Source organism: Bos taurus, chromosome 9, assembly GCF_002263795.3.
Source record: "Bos taurus isolate L1 Dominette 01449 registration number 42190680 breed Hereford chromosome 9, ARS-UCD2.0, whole genome shotgun sequence".
Classification (NCBI taxonomy): domain Eukaryota; kingdom Metazoa; phylum Chordata; class Mammalia; order Artiodactyla; family Bovidae; genus Bos; species Bos taurus.
The window spans coordinates 67,845,667-67,860,710 of NC_037336.1; the positions used below are offsets into that span (position 1 = coordinate 67,845,667).

The 15,044-nt window shown below is 41.6% G+C and overlaps 1 protein-coding gene across 2 annotated transcripts in view; it reads right to left on the minus strand.

Moving 5' to 3' along the window:
* ARHGAP18 (Rho GTPase activating protein 18) overlaps positions 1 to 15,044 on the minus strand; it is a 133,006-nt gene that overhangs the window by 109,922 nt on the left and 8,040 nt on the right. Inside the window, exon 1 of one of the 2 annotated variants that reach the window (XM_059889630.1) lies at positions 2,442 to 7,737. The exons of the other annotated variant lie outside the window; for it this stretch is intronic. Within the exon in view, the coding sequence (XP_059745613.1) occupies positions 2,442 to 2,665 (224 nt within the window). The 5' untranslated portion in view covers positions 2,666 to 7,737. Of the gene's footprint in view, positions 1 to 2,441; positions 7,738 to 15,044 lie in introns of those variants that run through there. 2 annotated transcript variants of the gene reach the window in all.

Here is a 15,044-nt window from a genome sequence, read left to right on the forward strand (position 1 = left end):
CCATCATAAAATAGAAACAAAATTATACCTATCCTCAGTATTGTGAAGTATCAGTTCAGTTCAGTTCAGTTCATTCACTCAGTTGTGTCCGACTCTTTGCGACCCCATGAATTGCAGCACGCCAGGCCTCCCTGTCCATCACCAGCTCCCGGAGTTCACTCAGACTCACGTCCATCAAGTCAGTGATGCCGTCCAGCCATCTCATCCTCTGTCGTCCCCTTCTCCTCCTGCCCCCAATCCCTTGTGAAGTATTAGAGGAGTTAAAATTCACATATAGGATATTGTAAAGCAGCAGAACAGCACTAGGCAAATACAGGGTACTATTATTTTTTTATTTATAATAAATACTGTTGAAAAAGCTCAGCCTTCTCAAACACCATACTTAAACACAACCATAAACTGTGCTAATCATGCTGGTGATCATTTGATACCGTTCTGCCATATTAAAAAATACAAAGTTGCTTTTTTCCTTCTCACTTCCTCTTATTCCCTCCTGACCTACATTCAAAGATTAACAGAGCGGATACTAGAGTTCCTCAAAAATAATAACACCCCAAAATTGAGAAGCCTGGATGTTTTCCTTCTGTGTCATGCTCTGCCCTGCTCAATCCCTCTCCTAGGAAACCAAGGAAACATCTTTACTCAATAATCCAGTGTGTTGGCAACAACTTTCAAAATCAAGAAACAAGTTGGCTCACTGTTAAAAAAAGAAGTCTGTGCTAAAGAAAAATTAAGTAAATATATTTTTGCAAAAAGCTCTAATAACTAACTCTCCTGTGGAGCAATGCAGCCTCCGAGAATGCAACTCAGTACTTCTTTAAGTCACCTCTCGAGATAATGAATCTTCCCCAGCAGGACTGTCCATTTGTATACTAAATGCAAGCACAAACTGAAATACCAACTCCCATCAGAGCCAACCCCACTACTTGTGGTTGGCTCCGTCATTTACACTTGCCCTCTGCAGGCTGGCTTGTCCATGTCTTAGTGAGCTTATCTCTTCTCAGCCATTCACATGAGGCTCCCTGAGCACTCTATGTATGATTATTAGGGAGCCCTAGAAAGCCCACCCCATCTCCAAATCTGGCCAATGACAGTAGCTTCTCTGCCAATAAGATGCCAGGCCAAAGGTTCCCTGTTAGGTAAGTTGACAAGTGCCAAAGGCTTACCCAGAGTTCCCTTGGCTCCTCACAGGGAGCTAAGTGTCTTCCAAGATGAGTCTCTTTCCTAGGATATTAAGAAAACCAAACACCTGGAAACGGGCTAAGAGTTTCCACAGTCCTCAGAATTGCAACCACAGAAGTATTTATACAGACTTGTGGTTTCTCCAGATTTACATTTCTCTCAGAAGTCAAGGCAGTCACCATGTCAACTTTCACTAAATTGTCTCCCTAAAAAACTATTCTTTATAAGCACAGAGACTCATCACTTCAGGACTATCAGCTGCAGGCACTGGGCAGGTATTCCCTGCTCTTGTCAGAGCCTGGCTTCTACACATTGTGTCTTTGCTGCTGCTGCTGCTAAGGCGCTTCAGTCATGTCCGACTCTGTGCAACCCCAGAGACACCAGCCCACTAGGCTCACCCGTCCCTGGGATTCTCCAGGCAAGGAGTGGGTTGCCATTTCCTTCTCCAATGCATGAAAGTGAAAAGTGAAAGTGAAGTCGCTCAGTCGTGTCTGACTCTTTGCGACCCCATGGACTGTAGCCCACCAGGCTCCTCCGTCCATGGGATTTTCCAGGCAAGAGTACTGGAGTGGGGTGCCATTGCCTTCTCCGATTGTGTCTTTAGGACTCGCAATTCTGGTTCATGGGTCTCAGAAACAACCACAGTTTCCAACGGTCCAAGTTACTGCAAACGACAGACAACACAAATGTTATTTCTGAAAATACTAGAGGTCTGAAGACCTACTGACAGAGCTTGTTGCTGTTGTTTAGTCACATGACTTAATGCTGTTAAGTCACGTCCGACTCTTTGTGACCCCATGGACTGTAGCCCACCAGGTTCCTCTGACCTGGGGATTTCGCAGGCAAGAACACTGGACTGGGTAGCCATTTCCAACTCCAAGAGATCTTTCCGACCCAAGGATCAAACCTGTGTCTCCTGCATTGTAGGTGAATTCTTTACTGCTGAGCCATCGGAGAAGATAATTAGCTGAACCTTATCCCACACAGTGTTTTTTGACTGCCTGGGGCTGATAAGCTGTTACTTCTTTCCTCTCCTCAGGGACCAAGTAGGACTTATGGGGACACTCAAGCTCAGGCTCAAAGCCTACCAAAGCAGCTAGAGCCTGAGCCTGTTTCTTTCCTTCTCTTTTCTGAATATGGGAAAGAGATGGGCAAGAACTTTTGTTCGAGGAAGTCAGACTTCACTATAGAAATAAACCTACAGGTAATTACTCATATTTCACACAAAAGCCCATACTTTCCTCTTCCCTACACCTTACCTCTGTTGACCATCTCCCCATCTCTTCATCGTACTTTGTCTATCTCTGGACTCATTCACAGGCCTCCCTCGAGGCCCAATGGTAAAGAATCCGCCTGCAATGTGGGAGACCTGGGTTTGATCCCTGGGTTGGGAAGATCCCCTGGAGGAGGGCATGGCAACCCACTCCAGTGTTCTTGCCTGGAGAATCCCATGGACAGAGGAGCCCGGCGGGCTACAGTCCATGAGGTCACAAAGAGTCAGAGCTAAGCTCCTAATGGGACAGAAAGGGAAGGAGACTGTCTAAGATGGCATAAGAGGTTCAGTAGCAACCAAACTTTTTTTTTTTTTTCCAATTATTTGCAGTGCTCCTGTGTGCTTTACGTGGTTTACCACATTTAATCCTCATACCACCACTGAAACACAGAAAGGTTCAGTAACTTGCCTAAGGTCACATAACTAGTAAGCCTTGGGTCCAACATACGAAACCATGCTGTCTCCTAAGCCAGAGCTCCCTCTTCTCCCCACAGCACTATTCCATCACCCCAGTCCCAAATCAGGGGACCCAAGGGTCTATGATGGAGCTGTCAGCTATTCTGAAAAGGGGGCAGATTACATGCAGCTGAAAGAACTCCCAACTCCTCAGTCAAGGCTGACCTTTAAAGCTTGCCACAGAGTGACCTCAACCTCCCCTTCTTGCCTTTCCTTCCGCCTCTCGTCAAGCGGCCTGTCCTTTAACGAAATGAGAATCCTCACAGAATCAACCCCCATCTGAACCTCCCTCTCCTCAAAATATATCTCCCTTCTTCCCCTAAAGCCGAATCCTATCCAATCACTCCAACAAGATGAAACCTTGTTAGGGAAGTTGACAAGTGCCAGAGGCTTACCCAGAGTTCCCTTGGCTCCTTGCAGGGAGTGAGCAGAGTGCTCTCCTCACTAAGCACTTTGACTAAGAAGTGCTCTCCCATCCTTAGTCAAAAAGAAGATGTCCTTCCTCTGCAGACATTCGGAGCAGGGTTATTGGTTCGTTTATTTGTTTTAACCTATATTAAAGCGATTGTAACTTTCTCTAGTGACTGCAACATGTGACACAGCTCAGTGTCCTCAGCAGAAACTTGAAAACCCCTTACAGGGGTTTATCTCGGAATAGTACAGTTTACCCAGCAGAGGAGAGAACACAGTTTCTGTTCAACAAACTTCATAGCAGAGTTTACATAGTACAGTTTTTTGGTGTTTGTTTTTAAAGATGTCTCAACACTGGCAGCTGCTACACTGGGTAATAAAAACAAATTGAGCTGCTACTAGTGACAATAATTCCATCTTCTGGAGACTCAGCAAACTGATTCTAAGTATGCTCCATCTGAGTACTGGCTAATATAAAAATCTCAATTTTCTTCCTATCTCCTAAGGATCTCAATGTCACAAGGTCAAGAAGAGAAAGATTCTAAGTTAATTCTTCAACATCCAAAAATGTTTTGTTGTTACTCTTCTTTGTCTGGAATTTATTGAACAAACACAACCAAGGGGGCTAATTTTAAATTTCTAGAGGAATTAATAGCGTGTTATCACCAGTGATGGCCCCCCAGCCAGGCCTCTGAGGCTTCATCAGCAGCTTAAGAACAAATTTATCTCTAGCACGAAAGACTGGGAGAAACCTGACAGTGAAAGGCAATAATTCTCCTCTCAGATGTAGATGGGAACTCCCCACCCCGTCCCACCTCCGCCGCCCCACTCGCACCCCTCAGGAAGGACAGAGGTGCAGCTATTGTTTTTGCATTTGAAAACGTCACCAGAGTACTTTCCATGAAAGATATAGGAATGATAATCCACTTGCATATGATTTTGCATTAAGATGTCCTTTTGGATTAACTTCAAAAATCATTGCAAGTGTGAATGTACATAAATCTTTTTCTATTTCTCTTTCTCATCGCTTGGAAAAAGCATACATTTTTCCATTTGCTTTTCATGAGGATCTGAGAAAACAGCATTGCTGGAAAAACAAGTATTTCTCTACCTTGCTCACTCCTGTCATCCCAGCCTTCAAATCTTCATTCTGAATTCTGAAACTACACAGGTTTGACCATTTAAGCCAAGTTGCCATTCAATTTTAAAAGGGACCTAGTTAATTTGTTTTTAAAAGAATTACATAAATTTAAATTATTACTCTAATGCTAATAACAAGCAAACATACCAGATTGCTTTGGCTAAAGAGATAAATTAATAACATTTTATTAATCACAAAACCAACACAAATTTCCTGCCCATGTAAACCCATATGTGTATATGGAATTATTTATATGGACATTTTAAGTAAAAATTAATCAAATGGCTAATTCATATAGTACTAATATTACCTTCCTATACATGCAATGTAAAAATGCATAAAATCACAGCTGAACTGAATACATGCTTATCAGATATATTACTATAAATGCTATACTTAAAATGGAAAACTCTTAAATATATGACATGGATTTAGCAAAAGTGGTAGATTTTAACCTCAGCTCAAATCATCTGTCATTACATACAACACATAAAATTGTCTGAGTATAAAAATATTTATGTTCTAAATATAATAAGATGACAATTCAGATAGTAAAGAAATAGTTGTTTACGTTACTCACAAGTATAATTCTGGAATCTATAGATCATCATTTATGCAATACAAACTACTTGAGTGATTAAAAAAAGATGCTAGTGGTACATGAAGACAGTTTAACAGTGCATTATATCTTGGTCATTTATAGATGGGGGCTCAATTTAAGCTGTTCTTTGATGAGCAACATAAGGCATGTTATAGCAGCACACAAAATCCTCGCAATTTAACAGGTTGTTCGATTCTTCATTTAGTTCATTAATAACAATGAGATGGGGGAAGAAGCAGCAGGTCTGTGGGGCAGGGATGAAGGAGTGACTAACCCAGAAATGGTCACTTGCAACACAAATACACCAAAACTTTCCCTCACTCAGCCCTCAATAAAGGATGACACAGTCTTCCACCACACCTTTTCAACACGGGGCCCTTAGAACCCTGAGGAGCTCCTTTTAAAGAGCAAGATGTCAAGGATGGGGTGGGGAGAGGGAGGAGAAGACACTGAGTCGGGCAGACCCTTTGTTTGCTTCAGCCATCTCCATGGAAAGATCAATCTAACCTGCAATGAATTTTGTCCACTTGCACATTTTGCTTAGGAAGCTAGTTCTTCCTAATGAAATTCATTCTTTCGAGCATGTCTTCAAAATACTTGGATTATCAGCATTTCAGGTGGAAATCTAAATGCCAATTCTCCCCCAAGCTTTAAAATTCACTGGCAAAGGTTTCACAGAACACAATTTTATTAGAGATATTTTAAAATTTCAGTACTATTAGTTAAAAAATAAAAGGTATGCCTGAAGAGGTGCTTCCCTGGCCACCTCCTCAGGAAGCATAATTGAGGGGATGTGAACTACCCCATCACAACGGTGCAAGGAAATGGTCTCTGGTTCCCAAAAGGCTGCTGAGAGACTGCATACACACCTTCCCACGTCCAGGAGCTCTAGTGATCATGCTCCTCTCCTGGTCACAGGAAGAAGGCCCACAGTGCCTTCTGGGCTCTTGACTCATTGGAAAAGACCCTGGAGCTGGGGGAAAATTGAGGGCAAGAGGAAAAGGGGGTGACAGAGGATGAAATGGTTGGATGGCATCACTGACTCAATAGACATGAGTTTGAGCAAACTCCGGGAGATAGTGAAGGACAGGGAAGCCTGGTGTGCTGCAGTTCATGGGGTCACACAGAGTCAGACCTGACTTAGCAACTGAACAACAATAGGCCACCTTGCTTCCCCAGGCTGCCTCCGTACTGACATTGCCAACACCTCGGTAAGGCGACTGGAGCAACTGTCCAATTGTCCCTTACTTCCATCACTGCTCTCCTCTTCCTCCAGGCCCAGGCCCATTTTTCTGTTCTTGATCCTGAAGCCCAGGGACCACATCGTTCCCTTGACTGAGATCTATGGAAGCACTGGCCTGAGACGACGAAGCCTGGGCCTTCTTTGTTAAACGTTTACATTGTGAAACATTTAATTTTTTGCAAAACATGTCCTCCCATCCTTCCTTCTCCCCAAAGAGGCAGACTGTCCATGGAGCTAAGCCTGCCTGAGCAGGCTCCTTTATCAAGACCATCCCATCACCCGTGGGTAACCCGGCAGCACAGGGTTCATATCTTCCTTCCCCACTCCTTGTCCTTCCTGCACTGGGACTGTAGACTTGGCTGCTTGGGAAGATCGCTCCATGCAAACCACGTGCCTGGGTCCAGAGAAAGGATATCAAGTCAAGTAGCTTAAAAGGGCAGAGAATCTTGGGAGACAAGTAGATTTTTCTGGGTGATGTCTGCACGCCTTCCTGTGTGGCAAAGCAGCACAGGGATGGCATCCTCGGAAAGCAGGACAGCTCTGGGCAGACAGAGAATTCTATTTTGGCCAAGATTAGCAGTTTGTGGCAGCAGGACATTTACGGGAACATGTCACACAGGGACAGCTTGGCCTGCAATTCAACTATTTATAAGACAGGTCTAGGTTTAGGACCAAGAATAAGGTAATCCCCAACGTCTGGCTTTCGGACCAGTTTCAAATTACTTTGCCTAAAAGTGAGGAAGCTCCAGAAAGATCTGTGGTAGAGTTGATCACTTGGTAAGTAGTTATAAGCTAAGAAAATCTATTGATATTTGCTGTGAAAAATCGCTATGGCTAGAAGATAATTCTAAGTATATGCTGTTCAGTCAGCCCATCCTCACTTACCACCTTCTTAAATATTTTCAGTAATTTAATCAAAAGCGCTTTTGACACACCAAATAGGTCATTTTATTTTGAGATTTTCGGGTCTGTGGTAGGCCAAGATTTTCACATCCCTGTGAAGTGTTTGGATGACTTTAATAGGTGACAAGGAGATGCTCAGTAGCAACTGCGACATGCCCACACTTTCACAGCTGAAGAGAACAGTTCATTTGGATTTCAGAGGGAAGTTCTCAGGCAATAGAAAGGGTATTGAGACCAACTAGATGGCTGGGGAAGACAGAGATGATATAGCTTCACAGTTGTCTTACTGTCCTATTTTGCTAGGACTAAGGAAACTGATTATTGAAGCTTTATTGAAAAATACAACCACCTAATGGCAAGGACAGTGGTGATGATGGCAGTATTTTAAATACATATCGTATTAGTGTATCATGCTGGTTAGGGGAGATTTTCAATGCCTTTGAAGACAGTTTCCAGTTTACAAAGACCTACTGATGGAGAAAGAAGAGAGGCCCCTGCCTGGGGCTTTCTCCTCTACTTTACCTACAGGAACCTCACTTCACCACGGCTCCCACAGCCCCCACCACAGCATGGTACGCTCAGACGGCTGCTCTGAAAGACCCAGATCTGGGTCTGCCACAGAAGACATCTTGCCCTTTGAATTGAGTCTCCAGTGTCATTCACACACATGTGCTTGGAAGAGAGAAAAACAATAATGGCCCTTATTCTACATCAGTTAGTAGAATGAAAATGACCAAGGTTCCAATCAGAACTGATCTATATACAAGGTGTACGATCTGAAACCAGTTATTTCATGTATTTATGGGAACTTTCTCTGTCTTTGGATGTGTACGGTTATTCTCAATTTATGAAGATTAAATAAAGTCCATTTTAAAGGGCTCTGAACACAGAGTGTACTCAATAAATATTTGTTTTTCTTTTCCTCTGTGATACAATTTGTCCCAGTTACGTGAAGAGCTGACCACAAGAGGCCAGGAGACACCTCAAGGAAGGCCACACAAAACTACTTGCTTAAATGGTAGAATTTACTAAAGCTATTTACTACTTCATTGCAGTAAATGGTATCACGGGGTTTTGAAAGTAGCTCAGGTTATCTTCCAAAGTGCCTATTTTACTACCAAGTGAATTGCTGAGAATTCAGATTCACATAAGCTTCTCTTAACACCAAAGAGAACAAGAGTTTTTATTATAAACACACACACCACCAGACAACCAAACGTTCTGTTGTAATTAACTTGCTTTGCATATACTTCCAGAAGCCATATTCAGTTTACAAAAGTTAGAAACTAATCATTTCTAGGAACAGCACAGTGAAGACCCTGACAGCAGATTGCCTGGGTTCAAACCCTAGTCCTGCCAAACTTGGCTCTGGGCCCTCAAGTGAGGTTTGCTGCTCCCTGCCTCTATTTCTCCTTGCGTAAATTAGGAGTGATATCACCTGAGTGCTTGGGTTGTTAACCCCTCTAAAGTAGTGGCAGCAATCCTTACCTTAAAAAAAAAAAACAAAAAAAAAAAACCACTAACATTGTCCTCTTCTTTCAAATAGAGAAAACGTGTAACACATCTACCCCGGACCCTCAACCCACACACAGCAAAACTCCCACACATAACTAACAGACTATCACGTTGAATCTAAAATGCTGTTTACTGAAGACCAAACTATTAGTAAGACTAAGTGCTGTTTCTAGCTGGTGACATGGCATATGACCTCTTGGCTGACAATGAGTGTGGTTTTCCAGATATCCATGTTATACTAAAAATGTAACTTGAGCTATTTCCCCCACATTTGGGTTTAATATGTCATTATTGGGTTTGGAGGCATACATATAAATTTTCCCTAGAAAAACACGAGCTAAAAATATTGTATTAAAAGATGTGCCTGCTATAAAGCTTGGGTATTAAAAAAGCAATAAACATTCTTACTGTGGAAATATGTTCACCAAGAGGAGCTTTAAAAGGGCATACTTTTATTGATAAAACAGTGGCCACAGAAGATAATTTTTAAAAATCCATTATACTACTACCAATACTACCACCACAACAAATAAAGCCCAAAATATGTTCCTAACTCTAAACTATACAATTTTTCAATATGTTTCCACTTATAAAGAAACAATAATATTTGGGGATTTTACTAATTGTGTTCCCTGGAACATTGGTAACAAGCAGCTTTTTTTTTTTTTTTTTTGAAGTCTCCTCAGTGCAATAAATTTAGAATGTGATTCTTGCTACCAGTTTTGTTTGTTTTTTAGAAATTCACAATACTACCTAAAATATATGCTATAAGGCATCTTGCATAAACTTGACTTACACCTAAGTATTAGACCACAAAATGCTTGCTTCTTTCTTAACGGAACACCTAGTGATAATATTCAACGCAATTTGGAAAAAAGAAATCTATCACTTTGACTTATTTATTGAAGGAATTTTGTTTTAAGCAAATTAACAAAGTAATGGTTTTTCCTGAAATGTATAAAAAACCTATTAGAATAAGCCTTTCATTTTAAGGACACATAGCCTGGCCTTGGCTTCCAAGATTCAGGCTACCAACTAAGCTCAAAAGGGGTTAGTCTCTTTTCTTTGCCTGCAAAACAGAGATGATATGATTCCAATTGATAGTATGCATGCGTGCTGAGCCACTAAGTCATATCTGATTCTTCGAAACCCCATCGACTGTAGCCTGAGGACTCCTGACTGTAGCCTGAGGACTCCTGACTGTAGCCAGGCTCCTCAGTCTATGGGATTTCCCAGGCAAGATTACTGGAGTGGGTTGGCATTTCCATCTCCAGGTATTGGGACAGGAAAAATGATGTATTTCTCCAATGACCCTAAAATCTTAGGAACTAAGTGAGCTGATAAAACATTACCATCATTGCTATAGACAAATAACTAAAATGTATGCAGCAAGTTCTCACAAAACAGTGGCAGCTCTAAGCTGGGGATACAAAGTATTTTTTAAAAAATGCTTCCTTGGTGGCTCAGACAGTAAAGAATCTGCCTGCAATGCAGGAGACTCAGGTTCAATCCCTGGAGAAGGATCCCACTCCAGTATTCTTGCCTACAGAATTTCATGGACAGAGGAGCCTGGTGGCTATAGTCCACAGGGTTGCAAAGAGTCGGACATGACTGAGCAAATGTTTCAGTTCAGTTTCATACATATTCTAATCTCCAAGGACTGTTTTAAAAAATTTCCCCTATATAAGGAAAAAACACCCTCTGCCCTCCAGATTTCAGAGGGTGTTCTAGCCACTTATTTTCTTCTTTGCTTTGAAGGACACCTTGGAGAAGGAAGTGGCAACCCACTCCAGTATTCTTGCCTGGAGAATCCCATGGACAGAGGAGCCTAGAGGGCTACAGTCTGTGGGATCGCAGAGTCAGACATGACTGAGCGACTAAGACACTGAAGGAAGTGTGGTGAGAGGCACATACGGTGTAATAATTAGTATAGTAAAGCAACATTTCTGAACAAGAAAGAAAGGAAATTCTACAGTGATGCTATTTAGGTATTCTGACAAGCAGTGATAAGAATTACTGGACGACTGCTAAATTTAACTAATGTTCTGGGAGGAGAAAAAGCAAGCAATTCAAATACTGACAATTAATTTTTATACAGCTTCTGGGATGTTTTCCATATGTACTATGTGATCTCAAAAATATTATGTACTCCAAAACACTACATCTGTATCCAATAGTCCCTTAGAGTAAATATCACTGGATATAAACAAACAAGGGCCTTTGGCAACTCTGCTGCTATCAAATAGAGGGAACATGTTCTTCACAAGGAAGATCTCATTTCTTAGGATTATTCTTTCCAAATTCAAATCCACTTGTGCCTAAAATCAAATTTAGAACCTTTTGTGAAAAACGTTTTTGAGAATCTTTTTTTTTTTTTTTTGGTGGAAAGGAGAAAGGTCTCTATATTAAATTTTTTGCAAACATAATACTCAGTCTTTCCAAAATATAAAATATCAGTCAATGCACAAATACAGTTAAATTCCTAGGATATACAGGGTACTGAATCCATCTAGTGCTTAGGATAAAGAAAAATTAGGCCTAAGCTTAAGGCATTTATGCTCTTGATGCGTAGAAAAAATTTTCCAACATAAATTTACCTAATAAAGCAAGGCCAGAATGGTAAGTGTACATAGGATGTGCACGTACTGGTGGAAAATAAAGTCAAGCTCCAGGGAACAGAGGTTTCTGTCTACAAGAGCAGTTGGCCTAAGGCCAGAAAAGGCAGGTAGGAGATGCAGAGAGACTGGAATGATAACTGAGCCACTTATTGCCAAAGATGACCTTGTTACCCAGCTGAGTAAGCCTCTCCTTCACTGAGAGGAGGTGAAGCCTGTTCCTCCATGCTCTTAAATTCCAGATGGGCTATGATTCATTGGCCCACAGAATATGGGCTAGCGGCATTGAGTAACTTCTGAGGCTAGGCGTAAGAAGCCTGGCAGGTTCTACCTAAGACATGTTAGAATGCTCATTCTGGGGTAAGCCAACAAGAGTGTGGGAAGTCTGACTCCTCTGATTCTGCCATGCAGTGAGGAAGTCCAAGCCAGCCATTCAGAGAAGCTGCAAAAGAGAAAGAAGACCCAGCAGTGCAGGTCAAAGCTGTGCACAAAGAAGCCTCTGATGACCCACATGCCTCAGCCCACCTTGCTTGATGGATCCCAAGAAAGAACTTGATTGTGATCCTCCAGAATCAAGAGAGAAAACTGATAAGTCACTAAGTTTTGGATAGTATATTACAAAGCAACAGACGACTGAAACCACCACCTTGACCGTCAGGATAGGGGTCACATACAGCGGTACCTGGGTCAGATCCAAACTGCAGACTGGATTTTAAGGGGCTTACTCAGCATTTTTAAAATTCTAGCTAACATTTTCTAATTAAACATACATTTTTCTGCCTGCATTTTCCAATCATCTGCTTCACTTATTATATAATCTGCCAGGCACTATTGATTCTTAAGTATATAAACCTTTTTCTAAAAAATGGGGAGCAAAGGATTAATAGGGCTTCCCTGATGGTTCAGACAGTAAAGAATCTGCCTGCAACACAGGAGACCCAGGTTCAATCCCTGGGTCAGGAAGATCCCCTGGATAAGGGAATGGCTGGCTACCCATTCCTGCCTGGAAAATTCCACGGATAGAGGAGCCTGTCAGGCTACAGTCTATGGGGTCGCAGAGAGTCAGACATGACTGAGCAACTAACAATGAAGGATTAATACACTTATACATTTACCTAAATATATCCAGTCTGATGACATTATGTAATTATACTATATTCCAGAATGATTCAAAAATGCTATAATTAAAAACATTTTAGCCTGGAGATATTAAAGCATATATATCCCCATTTTAACAATCCATGCTTTACTTAAAAAAAAAAAAAAAAAGACATCATACAAACTTACTTCTACTGTGACCTAAATAACTTCTATCAGATGATGGACCATAGCTTTGACAGCATTATTTGGAAAGAAATGAAAAGACACTCACTTAGTAACTCTAGTCTAAACATTAATTATAGAATAAGTTGATCGAGTTACATGTTTCTATACCACCTATAAATAGACAAAGTTCCTTTCAACTTTCAGTTCCCAACTCACCTTTTCCTACTCAAACCAAATCTTAATTACTCAATAACAAATTTTTGTGAAGTTTTATACTTCAAAAAAGAGAACCACACATGGCTTCCTAAATATGATACTGAAAACGTTGTTTCAGAATCTGTCCAAAGTATATTGCAAGCTCCCTCAGAGTAGGAATTCTTATATTCATTTTATTTTAGGCTTATATATACTCAGCAAAGATCTTCACAATTGTTTATTAAAATACATATTAAGATTTTTTGAATAATTAAAATTTTAAGACATTCTACATTTATATATTTTTAATGCCTTTCTGAATTATCCAAATCTTATTCTAGGTAGGATTTCAGTTTTATGCTGCTCATCAACAATAAATCTTACTATTTTTTCAAAATATATAGATGATACCTGAGAGACATTAGCATTCAGAGATAAACCAGATCTCTAGAGCCAAACCACCGAACTTGAAAAATTCTTGCTAGTGTGGATTCCATTAATTTTCTACACAGCTTCACTTTCACAGCAGCATGCTATTAAAGCATTTCCCATTTTAAGTTAATTACATTTTACAGTTGTAATCTGATTCAACTAGAGACACAACATATATCAGTTTCCACATTTCTAAATCTTCCAAATAAATGACAAATTTTGGCTAGTGCCTGCTCCCTAATGTAGGACAGGCACATGTTCAGGACCTGTGGAAAGATGAGGACCTGTGGAAAGACACATCAGGGTATGCAGCGCTCCCGTTTGCCTTGAGAAGTGCACTGTACTGCTGCTGCTGCTGCTAAGTCGCTTCAGTCGTGTCTGACTCTGTGTGACCCCATAGACGGCAGCCAACCAGGCTCCGCCGTCCCTGGGATTCTCCAGGCAAGAACACTGGAGTGGGCTGCCATTTCCTTCTCCAGTGCATGAAAGTGAAAAGTGAAAGTGAATTTGCTCAGTTGTGTCCGACTCCTAGCAACCCCATGGACTGCAGCCCACCAGGTTCCTCCGTCCATAGGATTTTCCAGGCAAGAGTATTGGAGTGTACTAGAGAAAGACAAAACTAAAGGCAGCAGAAAAAAACATCTCTTTCACGTCTCAACTAACAGAGGTCCTAAAAGGCAGCAAAGAACATCATCCCCAACTTACTCGAAGATTTTACTTAGGTTTGAAACATGTTATTGGGAACTCAGGACACATTCTCCCATAGCAACAATGCCACAAATATATGGTGCTTAGAGTTTTCCAACTGGCGAAAAGAACTCTATTAAGCCAGAAAATGGCACAACTGGAGCTCTGTGGGATTTGATTACCATCTGTGATGCTACTTTCCTGCCTATGGAAAATGGCTTCTGCATAACTCAGTGGATTACACCTCTCTCCTCTCTCCAGCTCCGTCTCTTTCCTTCCTCCAGGTTCCCCCATCCCACCACTAAAGTCCCCAGTCTCTTAGAGGTGGAGGCAGAACAGCCTACTCGGTAAGCCACTCATAAGCAAGAGCTACCAAGTTAATAGCAACTTGAAAGGCAGGTATGAGAGGGATATGCGGAGAACTGGCTAAGGGGACAGAGTTTCCTAGGCGAGGCCCAGTGCACAGTAAGCATTTAAAGGAATGTATTATGTATGATACAGAGGAAGAGAAAAATCAATAGATAGTCTTTAAGTGTGTGCATTAAATGGGAAACGGGATGCAGCTCAGGGGTAACTGTGTGAGGATCGTGGCTGCGGATATCACACCTTCACTTTAGCTCTGCTCCATGAAATATCACTGCTCGGTTATAAGATCAAGAGTTGTTCAGAAAGTACACAGGTACATTTTAAGGGGGAAAAGTGTAAACATTATCCTGTCTTCAAATATTTTAGCTATGGTGATATATTGGGGCTTGTACCTACAAGTATTCAAATAAGCTAAAGTCAGTTTGGTCTTTGGAGAAGGCAATGGCACCCCACTCCAGTACTCTTGCCTGGCAAATCCCATGGACGGAGGAGCCTGGTGGGCTGCAGTCCATGGGGTCGCTGGGAGTTGGGCAGGACTAAGCGACTTCACTTTCACTTTTCACTTTCATGCATTGGAGAAGGAAATGGCAACCCACTCCAGTGTTCTTGCCTGGAGAATCCCAGGGACGGGGGAGCCTGGTTGGCTGCCGTCTATGGGGTCGCACAGAGTCGGACACGACTGAAGCGACTTAGCAGCAGCAGCAGCAAATAACTGTTCCTTGCTCTACATGAGATGATTTTCCACATTATTAAGAGTA